This window comes from Stenella coeruleoalba, assembly GCF_951394435.1.
Source record: "Stenella coeruleoalba genome assembly, chromosome: 14".
Lineage (NCBI taxonomy): Eukaryota > Metazoa > Chordata > Mammalia > Artiodactyla > Delphinidae > Stenella > Stenella coeruleoalba.
This window is the reverse complement of record NC_137160.1, coordinates 52,111,805-52,129,620: the sequence shown is the minus strand read 5'-3', so window position 1 is coordinate 52,129,620 and position 17,816 is coordinate 52,111,805. Positions and strand designations below refer to the sequence as shown.

At 36.0% G+C, this 17,816-nt stretch overlaps 1 protein-coding gene across 2 annotated transcripts in view; it reads right to left on the bottom strand.

Moving 5' to 3' along the window:
- Nucleotides 1–17,816, bottom strand: part of ROCK1 (Rho associated coiled-coil containing protein kinase 1) — a 147,420-nt gene that overhangs the window by 104,122 nt on the left and 25,482 nt on the right. For both annotated transcript variants that reach the window (XM_079941935.1, XM_079941936.1), the window contains exon 2: nucleotides 8,257–8,338. In XM_079941935.1, the coding sequence (XP_079798061.1) occupies nucleotides 8,257–8,338 (82 nt within the window). The remainder of the gene's footprint in view (nucleotides 1–8,256; nucleotides 8,339–17,816) is intronic.

The window sequence follows — 17,816 nt, the reverse complement described above, 5'->3', positions numbered from 1 at the left end:
TTTGATGATAGACATTCTGACCAGTGTGAGGGGATACCTCTTTGTAGTTTTGATTTTCATTCCTCTAATAATTAGCAATATTGAGTATCTTTTCATGTGCTCTTTGGCCCTCTGTATGTCTTCTTTGGAGAAGTGTCTATTTAGATCTTCTGCCCATTTATTGATTGGGTTGTTTGTTTTTTGATATTAAGTTGTATGAGCTGTTTGTATATTTTGGAAGTTAATCCCTTGTCAGTAGCATCGTTTGCAAATATTTTCTCCCAGTTCGTAGGTTTTTTTGCATTTTGTTTATGGTTTCCTTTGCTGTGCAAAAGCTTTTAAGTCTAATTAGGTCCCATTTGTTCATTTTTGTTTTTATTTCCATTAATCTAGGAGGAGAAAAATAAAAAAAATAGTGCTGCGATTTACGTCAAAGAATGTTCTGCCTATGTTTTCCTCTTAGAGTTTTATAGTATCTGGTCTTACATTCAGGTATTTAATCCATTTTGAGTTTATTTCTGTATACAGTGTTAGAGAATGTTCTGCTGTCCAGTTTTCCCAGCACCGCTTATTGCAGAGACTGTCTTTTCTCCATTGTATATTCTTGCCTCCTCTGTTGCAGACTAACTGACCATAAGTGTGTGGGTTTATTTCTGGGCTTTCTATACTGTTCCATTGATCTATGTCTGTTTTTGTGCCGGTACCATACTGTTTTGATTAGTATAGCTTTGTAGTAGAGTCTGAAGTCAGAGCGCCTGATTCCTCCAGCTCCGTTCTTCTTTGTTTTGGCTATTCAGGGTCTTTTGTGTTTCCATACAAGTTTAAGTATTTTTTGTTCCAGTTCTGCGAAAAATGCCATTGGTAATTCGATAGGGATTATACTAAATCTATAGACTGCCTTGGGTAGTACACTCATTTTAACAATATTGATTTCTTCCAATCCAAGAACATGGTATATTTTTCCATCTGTTTGTGTGCTCTTCAATTTCTTTCATCAGTGTCTTATAGTTTTCAGAGTACAGGTCCTTTGCCTCCTTAGGTAGGCTTATTCATAATTATTTTATTCTTTTTCATGCAATGGTAAATGGGAGTGTTTCCTTAATTTCTCTTTCTGATATTTCACTGTTAGTGAATAGAAATACAACAGATTTCTGTATATTAATTTTGTATCCAGCAACTTTAGTGAATTCATTGATGAACTCTAGTAGTTTTCTGATAGCACCTTTAGGAGTTTATATGCACAGCATCATGTCATTTACAAACAGTGACAGTTTTACTTCGTTTTTCCAATTTGGATTCCTTTTATCTGTTTTTCTTCTCTGAATGCTGTTGCTAGGACTTCCAAAACTATGTTGGACAGAAATGGCAAGAGTGGGTATCCTTGTCTTGTTCCTGGTCTTAGAAGAAATGCTTTCAGCTTTTCACCACTGAGTACAATGTTAGCCGTGGATCTATCACATATGGCCTTTATCATGTAGAGGTACGTTCCTTCTATGCCCTCTTTCGAAGAGTTTTTATTATAAGTAGATGTTGAATTTTACCAAAAGCTTTTTCTGCATTTGTTGAGATGAACACCTGGTTTTTATCCTTCAATTTGTTAATGTGGTGAATTACACTGATTTGCAGATATCGAAAAATCCTTGCATCCCTAGCATAAATCCCACTTGATCACAGTATATGATCCTTTTACTGTATTATTGGAGTCAGTTTGCTAGTACTTTGTTGAGCATTTTTACGTCTATGTTCATCAGTGATATTGGTCTGTAATTTTCATTTCTGTGGTATCTTTCTCTGGTTTTGGTTTCAGGCTGATGGTGGCCTCATAGAATGAGTTCAGAAGTGTTTCTTCCTCTGCAATTTTCTGGAATAGTTTCCGAAGGACAGGTGTTAACTCTTTTCTAAATGTTTGGTAGAATTTACCTGTGAAGCCATCTGGTTATGGACTTCTGTTTGTTGGGAGTTGTTAAATTACTGATTAAATTTCAGTACTGCTAATTGGTCTGCTCATATTTTCTATTTCTTCCTGGTTCAGTCTTGGGAGATTGTACCTTTCTAAGAATTTGTCCATTTCTTCTAGGTTGTCCATTTTGTTGGTGTATAGTTGCCCATAGTAGTCTCTTATGATTCTTTGTACTTCTGTGGTATTGGTTGTAACTTTTTTTTTTTTTTTTCTTTTTTGCGGTACATGGGCCTCTCACTGATGTGGCCTCCCCTGCTGCAGAGCACAGGCTCTGGACACGCAGGCTCGGCGGCCATGGCTCACGGGCCCAGCAGCTCCGTGGCATGTGGGATCCTCCCAGACCGGGGCACGAACCCGCGTCCCCTGCATTGGCAGGAGGACTCTCAACCGCTGCGCCACCAGGGAAGCCCGTAACTTCTTTTTCATTTCTGATTTTATTGATTTGGGCCCTCTCCCTTTTTTTCTTAATGAGTCTGGCTAAAGGTTTATCAACTTTATCTTCTCAAAGAACCAGCTTTTAGTTTCACTGACCTTTTCTACTGCTTTTGTCTCTATTTCATTTATTTTTGCTCTGATCTTTATGTTTTTCATTCTAACTTTGAGTTTTATTTATTCTTCTTTCTCTAATTGCTTTAGGCATAAGGTTAGGTTGTTTATTTGAGATATTTCTTGTTTCCTGAGACAAGCCTGTAGAGCTATAAACTTCCCTTGCTGGGTTTATTTTTTGAATCCAAACAAATGCTCTCTACCACATTTTTCCTTTCAGGTTCATGGATTTTTTTCATACGTACAATGATCTCCATTACCTTCTTTTAGACTGGTAGTATCTGTTTAATAAGTATGCTTTCGTATTAACGTTAATTATGAATCTTGTACCCCCAAATCGCAGTGAAATTCACAATGGTTTACAAACATATACAGTCAAAAATCACCGTTTCCACATCCCCCTCCTCCTCCTTCCAGTGTGTACCTGCCCCACAACATGTTTCTTCCCACCAAGACAGTTTGATTTTATCTGGATACCTTTCTAACCCTTACTTTAAAAGTTCACCTTAAAATCTTTATCAGTTCTGTGAGGCTGATAAACATTTTCTTTGTAGTCCTTACTATTTAGGTATCATAGACCAGAGTGCAGAAAAGCAAATCTTTATATTTAGTTATTCAGTCAAAGGGTCACAGATTCTCTTTTCCCTTTCAGTGTCCATACATGCTTCAACACAAAAAGATGAAAATACAGTTTGTAATATAATTAGGCCTGAAGTTGAAAATATTTCAGGCTGCTATACCTTAAAGCTGGTATACTTTAGTGAGACTTGAGCTGAATTACTAAAGAAAAAGATTTTATTCCATGTTCCAGGTGTTATTCTTAGATCACTACATCTGATACCTGTCAGCAAAAAGCAATGCAAAGCAACATTTACCTTCAGAAAAATAATTTTGATGTCCCCACTAATGAAAGCTATAAAAATCCATATAAATGAATTTCAGCAACATGCAGAATACTATCCTATGAAAATCTATTATTCTGTGTGAAATATTACATAAATACAACTTTAGGAGTTGAAGGAGAATGTTATAATGTCATGTAAGTGGGAACCATACAGTATGTACCCTTCTGTGCTGGGCCTTTTTTTTGGGGGGGGGGGTGCCTGACTTTTTTCACTTACCACAGTGCTTTTGAGATTTATCAATGTTGTTGCACCTATCAGTAATTTACTCCTTTTTACTGTTGAGTATTCCATTATGTGGTGTACCACAATTTATTTACCCATTTATCAGCTGATGTGCATCTGGGTTGCTTCCAGTTTACAGCAATTGTAAATAGAGGCTCCTTAAACATTCTCACATAGGTCTCACATAGATATATACTTTCATTTATCTTACATAAATACCCAGGAGTGGGATCCCTAGGTCACGTGATAAATGCATGTATAACTTTATAAGAAAAATGCCAAACTGTTTTCCAAAGCAGCTTACCATTTTACAAACCAACCAGCAATGTGTCAGAGTTCAGCTGTCCCACATTTTCACATATACTTGATATTGTCAGTTTTTTAAATTTTAGTTATTCTAATAAATGTGTACTGATTCATTGTGGCCATAATTTGTAACTTCCTGATGACTAACCATGTTGAACAGCTTTTCATGTGTGTCTTTTTTTGAGAAATGTCTATTCAGATCCTTTGCCCATTTTTAAATTGGATTGTCTTTTTATTATTGAGTTGTAAGTCTTTAGATATCAATCGTTTATCAAGTACAGTAAGTCCCCTACATATGAACGAGTTCCATTCCGAGAGCGCGTTCGTAAATCCAATTTGTTCGTAAGTCCAGCAAAGTTAGCCTAGGTACCTAACTAACACAACAGGCTATATAGTACTGTACTGTAATAGGTTTTTAATACTTTTCACACAAATAATACATAAAAAACAAATAAACAGAGAATAAAGAAAACTTTTTTTTTTTTTTTTTTTTTTTTTTGCGGTACGCGGGCCTCTCACTGTTATGGCCTCTCCCGTTGCGGAGCACAGGCTCCGGACGTGCAGGCTCAGCAGCCATGGCTCACGGGCCCAGCTGCTCCACGGCATGTGGGATCTTCCCGGACCGGGGCACGAACCTGTGTCCCCTGCATCGGCAGGCGGACTCTCAACCACTGCGCCACCAGGGAAGCCCGAAAACATTTTTAATCTTACAGTACAGTACCTTGAAAAGTACACAGTACCAGCTACATCACCACTGCTTCTACGTTTGCTTCTGGACATCCTGGGTTTGAAATAAAGATACTGTACTACTGTACTCTATACAGTACTGTAAAGTACAGAAAGCACAACCACTTGTAGAGGATGCACGCAAGTGACAATGTACACCAGACCTCTGAACTAACTTACGTGATTGGACATGTGAACACATGTCACACGTTTCAAAGTTTGCAACTTGAAGGTTCATATGTAAGGGACTTATTGTATAAGATTTGTTAACATTTTCTTCCATTCTGTGAGTCACCTTTTCACTGTCTTTTAAAAAAAATTATTTATTTTTTTTGGCTGCGTTGGTTGTTCGCTGCTGCACGCGGGCTTTCTCTAGTTGCAGCGAGCAGGGGCTACTCTTCGTTGCGGTGCACAGGCTTCTCATTGCAGTGGCTTCTCTTATTACGGAGCACGGGCTTCAGTAGTTGTGGCACACGGGCTTCAGTAGCTGTGGCTCACAGGCTCTACAGCGCAGGCTCAATAGTTGTGGCGCACAGGCTTAGGTGCTCTGCGGCATGTGGGATCTTCCCAGACCAGGGTGCGAACCCATGTCCCCCACACTGGCAGGCAGATTCTTAACCACTGTGCCACCAGGGAAGTCCCTCTTTCAACTGTCTTGATAGTGTCCTTTGAAGCACAAAAGTTTTTAATTTTGATGATGCCCAACTTATTTATTTTTCTTTTCCTTCTTATACTTTAGGTTATACCCAAGAAACACTTGTCTAATCCACAGTCATGAAGATTTATGCCTATGTTTTTTTTCTAAGAGTTTTACAATTTTATATTCTGAATTAATTTTGTATGTGGTGTGAAACAGAAGTCCAACTTCATTCTTTTGCATATGGCTATCCAGTTGTCTGAGCAATGTTCGTTGAAAAGACTATTTTTTCCCCTTTCACTTGTTTTGCAACCATATTCTCCTAGTCAGTGGTTTACCTGTTCATTTTCTTAGCAGTATCACCTGAAGAGAAAAAGTTTTGAATTTTGATAAAATCTAATCTATCTTAAAAAAAAAAAACGGTTTGTGCCATTTGTGTCTCATCTAAGAAATTCTTGCCTAACCAAAATCACAAATATTTTCTATGTCTTATTCTAGAACTATTACTAGTTTTAGCTCTCACATTTAGGTCTATGATCCATTTTAAGTTGATTTTTGTAATATACTGCAAAGTAAGGCTTGGGTACTGAATTACCTTGTCAACTTTGTTGAAAATCTACTGACTGCATATATAAGGATCTATTTCTGTTCCATTTATCTCTATGTTTATTCTTTCATTTCATTATACTGCCTTGATCTTAAAATCCAATAGTGTTAGTCCTCCAACTTGGTTCTTACTTTCCAAGATTGTTTTGGCTATTCCAGACCCTTCACATTGCCTTATGAATTTTAGAATTAATGGTTACTTTATACAAAAAAGCCTGCTTAGGTTCTGAGAAGACATGGACTCCATAGATAAATTAATTTGGGGATTCCTGACATTTTAATACTGAATTATCTAATCCATCAACATTGAATATCTGTCTTTTTTTTAAAGGTCTTCTTTCATTTCTCTCAGTATATTAAATCATTTTCAGTATACAGGCTTACACACATTTTGTCAAATCTATCCCTACATTTTTCATGCTTTTGCTTCTACTGTAAGTGGTGCTATATTTGCTATAATGTCAATTTAAAATTGCTTACTGCTAAACTGTTTTTTGTATGTGAATCTTCTAGCTTGAGACCTCACTGATAAGTTCTTGAGGCTTTTTCTGTAGAATTTTGAGGATTTTCTATACAGAAAAATACAGTGTCTGAATAATTTTAAATTGTTCCTTTTTAATCTATATGATTTTTCTTTATTTTACACCTTACTGCACTGTCTAAAACTTCCAGGACAACACTGAATGAAGTAGTGGGAGAAGACATAGTTGCCTTTTCCCAATCTTAGGGGAAAAGTATTTAGTCATACACAGTTAAATACAATCTGAACTATAGGTTTTTTGTGGATTCTCTTTATCAGGGTATGAAAGTTTCCTCCAGTTCCTACTTTGCTGAGAGATATCTGTAAACCAAGAATGGATACTGATTTTTTTTCAAATGCTTTTTCTGCATCTACTAAGATGATATTACGGATTTTCTTTTTTAATATGTTAATATGATAGATTACACTAATTGATTTTTGAAACTTACACTAACTTTGCAATCCTGGTATAAACCCTACTTGGTCAAAATTTTTACCTAATGCTAGATATGATTTGCTAAAACTTTTAGTATTATTCTCTGTACTTTTCTTCAATCTGAAAACTAGACTAAACTACACAGGTTTATCTGTTTAAAATAGTTTTCTTTAGCTTTATACTTTCATTTCATTTTACTTATTTCTACTGTGGCTACTGATGTTTCTATTTACAAAATACAATGTAAAGGCAAACTTAGTATTATGAAAGCAGCAATGTTGCATAGCAAAAACAGTAACAGATATTTAAAAGCATGTGTTCCAATTCTTGCTACCCTACTTCACAAAATTACACACCCCAACTTTGTACTAACAAGGATTCATCCTTTTGCCTCCCACCAAATAAGAAGGGGTAAAGTTTCTCCATCTTTTTAGTTCTTCTGCTGTATTGTTAAGTAGGAAGGTGAAGCAAATTAAACAGCAATAAAATTTTCCTGCAATTTCAGTAAGATGTGAGAAATTAAGAAAAATTTTTTAAAAGTTTGCAATTCAGAATCTGGCACTATATTCCAAAATAAAATTAAGGCTGAAAAAATAATTTTATAAAGAAGAGAAAAACAGAAACCAAAAAAGTTGATAAGTAAAATTCTGAGCCAAGATTTCAAAGTGTAGAAACGATAAAAGAAATTAAATCTAGTTAAAAAGATTTGACTATTTAGAAAAATAAAACTTTTCTAACAAAACATATGTAACCAAAATTGAAAGATAACACTAAAATCAACCCAACCTAAATGTATCGATATGTATGGTTGAGGAACAGATAAAAAAAAATGGAGTGGGGAGGATTTTATAAACCAAAATCTTATTATCAATTATTTAAGATGAAAAGATTGAAACTACCTTAATAAGTTCTCTAATCAAATTTTAAATGATAAATATCTAACATCAAAATCCAAAAAAGAGTTTTTATAAAAGAACATCTGTAAAACTTAAATATAAGCCAGCTTTCACGGAGAAAATTCTCATATCTCAGTGGTAGGAGGGCTTTTCATATGTAATTGATTCTCACCTGCAGGTACTGAAACATAATAGCTAATTCATTTATAAAAGAAAAATAGAGGATAAATATAATATTATTGAAATTCAATGTGCATGTATGTATACGCTTTTATTTTAACATATTTATTTTAGCCATTTACTTTTTATTCCCTTGTCTGCAAAATATTTTAGATTCTCCTGATAAGCTCCCAAACTGACAAGGTTTCTTTCCCATTTCCTACTCCTTTGATGTAGGTACTATTGATGAAATAACCAGAGTAGATAGAAAGAAAAAAAGGGGGGGGGGGCTTGAATTATCTAAGTCAATATTTCATTATATATAATCTGCCATTAACCTCCACAACAAATTACTTACATCTGCTTAAAAAGTTGTCAATATTTTTGTTTTTTCTTAAGGCAGGAAAATCCAAATCATATACCAAAGCATCCAATCCATCCTAAACAAATAAACAAACAAACAAAGTTAGTTTTTTGGTTCACACTATGAGCACTTTCCTTTTTTATGAGTAAAGAATAAAATATATGCTTCAACATTTAATTTGCCTTACTCTCATACAACTTGCATTCATTTAACACCTTCTACAAGGTTACATGAGTACTGGGAGAAGAGAAAATTTGGTTTTATTTCATACAGAGTTTTCACCTTCTAACTCTCCCAGGCAGAGGAGCAGCAAAATCACCGCAAATTGGCTACAAGTGACCTCAACTCGTGCCCTTTTCCCCCCATATAAGGGAAGGAAATTTTACTTTTCACTTTCCCTTAACTACTGCATTTATTTATTTCACAGACACTCACAAAAAACAAATGGCCTATATTTTTGACTACAAATATTTTATAAGGTAGTATCAAATATTAGTTCCTAAAATGTGAAGTTTAGTATAAAATAAATTCTGCACTTAGATACATTTTTATGGTATGTTTTTTATAAATATATTGGGTTTTCATAACAGTTCTATTTCTTTCTTTGAAGCACTTTCTAAAGCAACTATTAGTAAAGGACAAATACGGGCTTTTACTTTTACAGGGATATTTATATATTATCTAAGCAAGTGCAGGGCTATGTGAAGGTGTACCAATCAGTGTTGAAATGGGAATGCATCTATTCAGATTATACCTTGTCATGTGGTAGGAGCAGAGGAAACATTCAGATAATCCCAAGTAATCTTCATTTTATTTAACTGGGGAAATTTAGTTTGCTACAATATAAAAACAGAAGCAGCAAAGGAAAACACACCTTCTGGAGACCATGTACAGTCATGTTCATAAGAGGTTGAAGGAGAAATCAAAGCCAGGGGATATATACTTTGTATTAAGCCAAAGGTGTGAGTAACTCAGCTATTTTAGAGTACTTAAAATATTTCCCTAGGAAACCAAAAAGCCCAGTCAAATCTTAATAGGTTTTAAAATATATCATTGCTTAGGCTGGAAACTGACCATGGAGAAGATGACTAGTAATACCAATGTTGTTGACTGCTTGAAGAGAACAACCCACCCTATCACTGGCTTTTCAGAATTCAGAGGTTTGTACAGATCTGAAGAAAAAGTTCCTCCACTAGAGAAAGTTCATCTATCCTTGAGATACATTTCTTAGAGTCTTATAAACCATTTGAATAGTTCTGTTAATTATTTTTACAATAAAGAGACAAGAACCTTTACTTGGTCTATTCTAAACTGAAAACCAATCAATAAATATATGAACTCACTATTTTCTAGGAAAAGGTAAATTAAATATATATATACACACCCATTTGACTAGGTTTTAAGTTCTTTGAGGCAGAAACCACAGTTAAATCTCATTTTCTCCCACAGCACCTAGCAAAATGTCCTGAACAAGTGTGCATAAAATGTACATTAAACCAATGATTTTTATGCTCCACAGCAAAGGCATTATATTAGTCAAGAAATAATACTGTTCTTAGATTAGATACTAAGTTTCACTGCATCGTGTCACTCCAAAAAATTATACCGATTATAGAGTAGTACAAATAATATTAGCTACACAATTTTAGGCTGAATTTTGATAAAGTCGTCTGGGAAATGCAAGTAGGCATAATGCAATAAAATCAACATATTATTATATCTTATAATAACTATTATTTTAAGAGCTCTTAGTACACATCTACTTCCAAAGACACTTCCCAGTTTTAAAAGGTTCAGAACACCTAAATTTGTAACAGCTTATATTGTTTTCTAGTATCAAATAAAACATTAAAAAGTGAGGGAAAGGGCTTCCCTGGTGGCGCAGTGGTTGGGAGTCCGCCTGCCGATGCAGGGGACACGGGTTCGTGCCCCGGTCCGGGAGGATCCCATGTGCCGCGGAGCGGCTGGGCCCGAGAGCCATGGCCGCTGGGCCTGCGTATCCGGAGCCTGTGCTCCGCAACGGGAGAGGCCACAACAGTGAGAGGCCCGCGCACCGCAAAAAAAAAAAAAAAAAAAAAAAAAGTGAGGGAAATGTGTATTAAATTTTACTTACAACACGCTCTCTTCAGTAAATATACTGAAAACAACTGCCTCCAATTTTATTCCAAATAAGTTTTTTTTAATTACTAAATGTTAGACAGAAAAGAACCTCAAAAAATAACGTGTTTAACCACCTCATTTCATAGCTAAGGCAAATAACAATCAGAAATATTAACTGACTTGTCCAATGCCACACAGCTAGTTAGTAAGCTGTGTTATAATCAAAATATGAACTCTTAGTCTAGTCGTTATAGAAATAACATGACCATGATAAAAACATGATTTAAAAATCCTGAATCTCTTTAAAATGAAGTTAGGAATTGAGAATAAACATGTATATTTAAATCCAAGATGTACTGTTCAAAATTTAATAGAAAATCACAAGTCATTCTTCTAATTAAAACTAGAAAGTACACTGGTTAGGACTCAAACCTAGTGTTCTGGCTCAAAATACTACGTTTTCCCTAATACACCACTATTACCTCTTCTGCATGACCTTCCCTAAACTACCTATTAAATCTAACAGTTCTCCTGTATTAGAGTTATTTTTTACTTCAATCTTCACAGCTAATTTCAGATGCTGTGAGTAAGCTAAGCCCCAGAACTGAGCAACACGTTTTACTCACAGCATGGCAGGCACTGTTGGCTCTCCTACCCCAACAATTATTTCCCCCTTCTACTTTCCTCATTCAACTTTGGTTTTGTTTGGGCTATCCACCCTCCTCCATGAGACTACAAGCATCCAAGAAGGGAGAGACCTTCCCCAACTCCAGGAGGTCACTTCTGATTAGTCTAATCTAAGCTAAACATGGAGGCCTATGATACTCTTGCCAGTGTTCAGCTTAAGTACAGGAACATGGTAATAATCTGACACATGTAACATGAGGGAAAAACCTATAGAAAGGTTTCTGGGTAAAATTTCTTCTCTCTTGAAAGAAATACACGTCAGACATAGTCTCTCCTTTCATGAGAAACTGTTATATCTGTATGTGACACCTTAAACAACAGCAGCCACCTTGGGGCCTCAAGGGAGGTTGGCAGGAGAAAAAGCCAAACACAATGAGGATGACAGAGACAAAAGATGGAAAGAACCTGGGTCTCTGATGATGTTTGTTGAACCACTGAATTAATCTACTCTGGAACCTATTCATCCCATGCTTTCTCGAGATAATACTTTTTCCTTATGGCTTAACTCAATTTACATTGGATCTTCTATTTCTTGTGACTAAAAGCATCCTGAAATACACAGTAAGAGTTCATTAAATGCCACTGAATCGATGTAGGAGCTATAGGACTTATTGCACTGAGAGGATCATCCATTCAAATAGTGAGATCAGGGGCAAGACAGGGCTGACAAAAAGTGTCACTCTTTGGTAAATGTTGTTTGTATAACTGTATGGCACTATGGGAGAAGAATGATTTTTGATTCATATTAATAATTAAGTGAATTCCAGATGGGTCAAAGAATTCAACCATGAAAAAATAAAACATTTTAAATTAAAAAAATAAACATAGTATATTTACATATTACTGTTGGAAGGACAAGTCACATAACCTTCCTGAGCCTCCGTTTTCTCTTTTGTAAAATGGGAATAACTAACTACAACTCAGAAAGGATTTGTGAGTTAAATGAGTGAAGTGTATGAAGTGTTTGACCATTAAACAGTCCCACTTCCCACTCTTTCCTTTATTTCTCTAGATGACATTTGAAAGTTCTACAAGTTAGTCTCACTACTGATAGAAATGACATAAAGAGAAAACAGATATTTTAATCATGTGGTCATAAAACCTTAAGAGTAAATCGCAGGTCATGATGTTAAACTGTTCCCAATGTAGTAATCCCATATATAACTAAAATTTTTTTCTTTTTTACGTAAGGCATCTGACTTTTGCTTGACCAAGAATTCAATCATGCCTTTGTTAATGGAAAACCACCTGCCTCCGCTGTTTATGGTCACTAGGTGTCTGGACCTATCACCATACGCTTTAATTTTACAGACGTAGGAGACGGTATATGGCTTTTCAGTAACACTCATAAGTAAAAATTATATGCCTTTTATCAGAGAAATAAAATGGGGAAGAAGGTATTCTTCTAGCATAATCTAAGGCATATACCAACAGAGGCTAAGGGGAGTCAAAACACTGGGGGTGGGGAGAGGGATGCAGGCTTCCACTTTTAATGAAGTAGAGAAGCTACACAAGGTAAGAAATGTCCATATCCAACCACAAAGTGGGCCAAGGAATCCTGACTTCTATTCAACACTCTGAAGTTCTCTAAAATAATGGAGAATAAGACTTCCCACTTCCTAAAGTCCATATTCTAGTATGAGAATTCAGGACCTTAATAGAAATTAACATTCTTCCAAGTGCAAAAACAATTCACAAGGAATGGCAGTCAAAGCACGTAGTCCCACTGCTCCTTCACTCAATTTTAAGATTTATGCAGGAAGGAAAGGTACCCTCTGCTTTCACATGTCCATCATATAGCTTAATCATCAGTATAAGAATTACAGAGGAGAAAACGTAGGAGAGGAGTCAATCAATGTCAACGAATTACAATAATTAAATTCTTTGCTACTTATATTTGAAAAATGATAGTAGGCCAGTTATAGCAGTGTATTTTGAAAGAAGCTAGTCACACCAGAGAAGTATTTTCACATAAACACACAAAGGCAGGCATAATTAATGACAAGTATAACATTTTACAAGAATCTCTAAAGAATGGACATTTCACATTTCTTAAGAAGTACTGGTATTAGGAGGGAGGAAAGCACCAGTTGTGTTATCTCACAACAGAGTTTAAGCAAAGGAGAAACAGAAGAAAATTATTCAACTGAACACCTCTGCAAACTTTAGTCTCTGGATAGTTTTAAATTACAAAAGTAAGATTCCGGTGTAAAATATCATTTAGGATTAGATCCATTAGTAATAATACATTTGTTATAAGGTATGAGACTATAATGGCACTAGGAAAGGAAAATATATTATGTATAAAAAGCATCAATTTGTTTTTTGAATTTGTAAAATTTCAAAATCAAAATTGTTACTTATTTCTAAATAAGAAATATTTTTTGAGAAACTGAAAAAAAAAATCCATTAAAACTATGGCAGTAAAACCAGGGCTTCTGGGACTTCCCTGGTGGTCCAGCAGTTAAGAATCCGTCTTCCAATGCAGGGGACACATGTTCGATCCCTGGTCAGGGAACTAAGATCCCACATGCCGTGGGGCAACTAAGCCCGTGCAACATAACTAGAGAAGCCCATGAGCTGCAACGAAAAGACCCCTCCCCACCGCATGCCACAACTAAGACCCGACGCAGCCAAATAAATAAATAAACATTGGGGGGGGGGGGAACAGGGCTTCTGAAAACCAAACTGCTTCTAAAATAGGCTGACTTTTTTTCTTTTTTTTTTGACTGCTGTCAAATGTCTGATGACAGAGGATGTACCATTTGAAGCAAATATTTTGGGTCCATGTTAATCTCTTTGTTAGGTAAAGAGATAAGAAATTTCTCAAAATTAAATCACTGATATGAAAATGGAAACAGATTTTCCTCAGGGAATTTTAACAACTTCTGATATTAAATACAATTAAAATCTGTTTAACCAATGTGACATTACTACATACATGCCAATATTCCCTAGGACAATTATAGTACAAAAAATTAAGTATTCCAAATACTTAGTAAAACATACAGTGGCTCTTCCCAATCAATCTCAAACTATACCTTTCCACCCTCATATTCTGTACATACATATATCTAGGCTTGAGCCACAGTGTGCTACCAGTCATCTCCCAAATGGCCCATGCTCACTCTATCCCACTGCCTTTGCACCTGCTCTTTTCTCCAGCTGGGATGTGAATATTTATGTTTAGACTGCCTCAAATGTTTGTGCTGCCTTCCCCAACACTCTGAGAAAATGTTAAAAAATAAAACACCTATGTGCTTCCTATTTAGGAATTACCGTACTTGTTACATTGTAATTATTTAAGTCAGCCTCCTCCTCTGTAGGAAAACAGGGATAGTAATAGTAATAATAATGAAGATAGTAATAGTAAAATACTTCCTGTCTCTGCAAGTTCACTGGTTAGTAGGTAGAAAAAGTAAATAATACAGGATCCTCAGTGTTACAAAGTAGATACTACACAGAGAAAGGACTGCTTAATCAATTGGGGCTTCATAAAAGAGATGAAATATGAGTTGATTCTTTTTCTCTTTAACCATTTTTTTATATTGAAGTATAGTTAATTTACAATGTTGTGTTACTTTCAGGTGTACAGCAGTGATGCAGTTATACTTATATCTATCTGTCTATTCTTTTTCACATTCTTTTCCATTATAAGTTGTTACAAGATATTGAATATAGTTCCCTGTGCTTGTTGTTTATCCATTTTATATAAAGTAGTATGAGTTAATCCCAAACTCCTAATTTATCTCCACTCCCCAATCTCCTTTGGTAACCATAAGTTTGTTTTCTATGTCTGTGAGTCTGTTTTGTAAATAAGTTCAGTTGTATTATTTTTTAAGATTCCACATATAAGCGATATCATATGATATTTGTCCTTCTCTGTCTGATTTACTTCACTTAATATGATAATATCTAGGTATTTCATTGTTTTTTATGGCTGAGTAATATTCAATTGTACTGATATATATATACCACATCTTCTTTATCCATTCATCTGTCGATGGACATTTAGGTTGCTTCCATGTCTTAGCTATTGTACATAGTGCTGCTATGAACACTGGGGTGCATGTATCCTTTCCAATTAGAGTTTTCTCTGGATATATGCCCAGGAGTGGGATTGCAGGATCATATGGTAACTCTATTTTTAGTTTTTTTGAGGAATCTCCATACCGTTCTCCATAGTGGTTACACCAATTTACATTCCCACCAACAGCGTAAAGAGGGTTCATTTTTCTCCACACCCTCTCCAGCATTTATTATTTGTAGACTTTTCAATGATGGCCATTTTGACCAGTGTGAGAATATACCTCATTGTAGTTTTAATTTGCATTTCTCTAATAATTAGCGATGCTGGGCATCTTTTTATGTGCCTATTCGCCCTCTGTATGTCTTCTGCCCATTTTTTTTAAATTTATTTATTTATTTTTGGCTGCTTTGGGTCTTCGTTGCTGCACACAGGCTTTCTCTAGTTGCGGCGAGTGGTGGCTACTCTTCGTTGCAATGCATGGGCTTCTCATTGTGGTGGCTTCTCTTGTTGCAGAGCACAGGCTCTAGGTGCGTGGGCTTCAGTAGTTGTGGCACGTGGGCTCAGCAGTTGCGGCTCATGGGCTCTAGAGCGCAGGCTCAGCAGTTGTGGTGCATGGGCCTAGTTGCTCCACGGTATGCAGGATCTTCCTGAACCAGGGCTCGAATCCGTTTCCCCTGCATTGGCAGGCGAATTCTTAACCACTGCGTCACCAAGAAGTCCCTTCTGCCCACTTTTTGATTGGATTGTTTGTTTTCTTGATATTAAGCTGTATGAGCTGTTTGTATATTTTGGAAATTAATCTATTTTCTTCCAATCCGTAGGTTGTCTTCTCGTTTTTTTTTTATGGTTTCCTTTGCTGTGCAAAAGCTTTTAAGTTTAATTAGGTTCCGTTTGTTTGAGCTGATCTTTAAAGAAGAGAATTCAGAAAGAGTAAGATGGAGGTGGGGCAAGGCAATCTAGAGAGAAGAAAAGCAAGAAAAGTTTAGAGAATAAGAGTAGGATGCTCTGGTCCCATAGGGTGAGAAGGAGGAGGTACAGAAAACAATGCTCTGAAGATGGATTACAGAATGTGTATTAAAGGTATAACATACCATGCTAAGAATTTCAGTATTTATCTTATGATATCCACTTGGAACCACAGGAATTTTGGGGAGACGAAGAGTGACATGACTGTTTTTTATTTTATCAAAGTCTGACAATGATAAAGACAGCGGATTAGAACAGGAAGAGACAGGTGGAAAAGGAAGCAATTAGGAGGATACTGTGGTAATACAAGCATAGGAAGATATCAATACAAGTCTGAACTAAACTGGGGCAATAGGAATGGAGGATTAGAAGCAAAAGAACCTGATGAATGACTGAAAGAGGGACAGGAAGGATTAAGAATGATTATATAATTATAAGAATGACTATCTATCTTCTAGTTTAGGTAAGAAGATAGTGACTTCATTAACCAAGGCAGAGAATACAATCTGGAGAGAAAAGATAAAGATGTTAGATATACTGAATTTGAGGTCCCTGTAGGATAGCTGCCATTTTATGGATAACTAGATGGCAGTTAAAAATATGAGTTTTGAGTTCAACAGAGAGACTGGACTGTGATACAGATTTGGAAGTCAAGAGAATACACTGAAATCCACGGTAACAGATGTAATTACCCAACAAGTGTAAACAAAGGGGAAAATGAAAAAAGAGTGAACAATAGCGTCCTGGGAAACATTAACATCTGAGAGATAAGCAGAGCAAACATGACCAATGAGCAATAAGAGAGGTGGGGAAGGGAGATATAATAGCATCATGAAAGCTGAACTAACTCTAGAAGTAACTTAAGAGCAAAGCAAAATGCCACCATGAGGTCAACTAGAATGAAAAATGCAAAAGGAGGCAAATAATTTGTGATTAAAATGTCACTGATAATAGTTGTACAACAATATAATGCCACTGAACTGTACACTCAGAAGTAATTAAAATAAGTTTCACATTATATATATTTTGCCACAACTTTTTTAAAAACTCACTATTGGACATCAGCAAAATGGCAGACTAGGAAACTCCAAACTCTCATTCCCCTAAAGAAATGTGAAAAAAACCCAGAAGCTCTCTGAACCAACTTTGTAAGAGCTCAGGAAAACAAAGGTTAAGAGCAATCAAGCAAATATCCAATCAAGTAAAAGCCATATTCAAATGGTAGGAAAGTTTTGTGACATGTTTACTCACTGTTACCCCACTCTCTCCTGGAGTGGGGGTGGTCTTGGTCTTGAGTAGGTAACAGATTGGTTCCCACTTCCCCCACCTTGAACCTGAGGGAGCAGAGTAAGACCGTATTTGTAAACTATTATGTATGTCTGTTTTAACCCATCTGGGGGATGCCTGAAGGACCAAGGCAAGGACCTTTCTGTTTTGTGTAACTAAGAATACAGGTAGACAAAGCAGTGGGGGCACAGCTCATAAAAGCTACGTGACAACTATAAACCCCACAGACTCCTGAGGGAAGAGATTATGGTAGAGACATACAATAGACCATCTAGGCCCAGAGAAGCTGGAGTGAGACTCTTTGGGAAATTCTTCTTTTAAAGGTCAGTATCAACCTTAAATAGAATGCTTCTCAGAGTGGAAGGGGCATAAACCAGCTTATAATGGGTAGAAAAGTTAATGGAAAAGGAACAAATGAAATAATGGCCAAAAGAAATGAGAAAGATTAGAAGCTTGCATGATTTAAAACCTGTATTTGATGAAA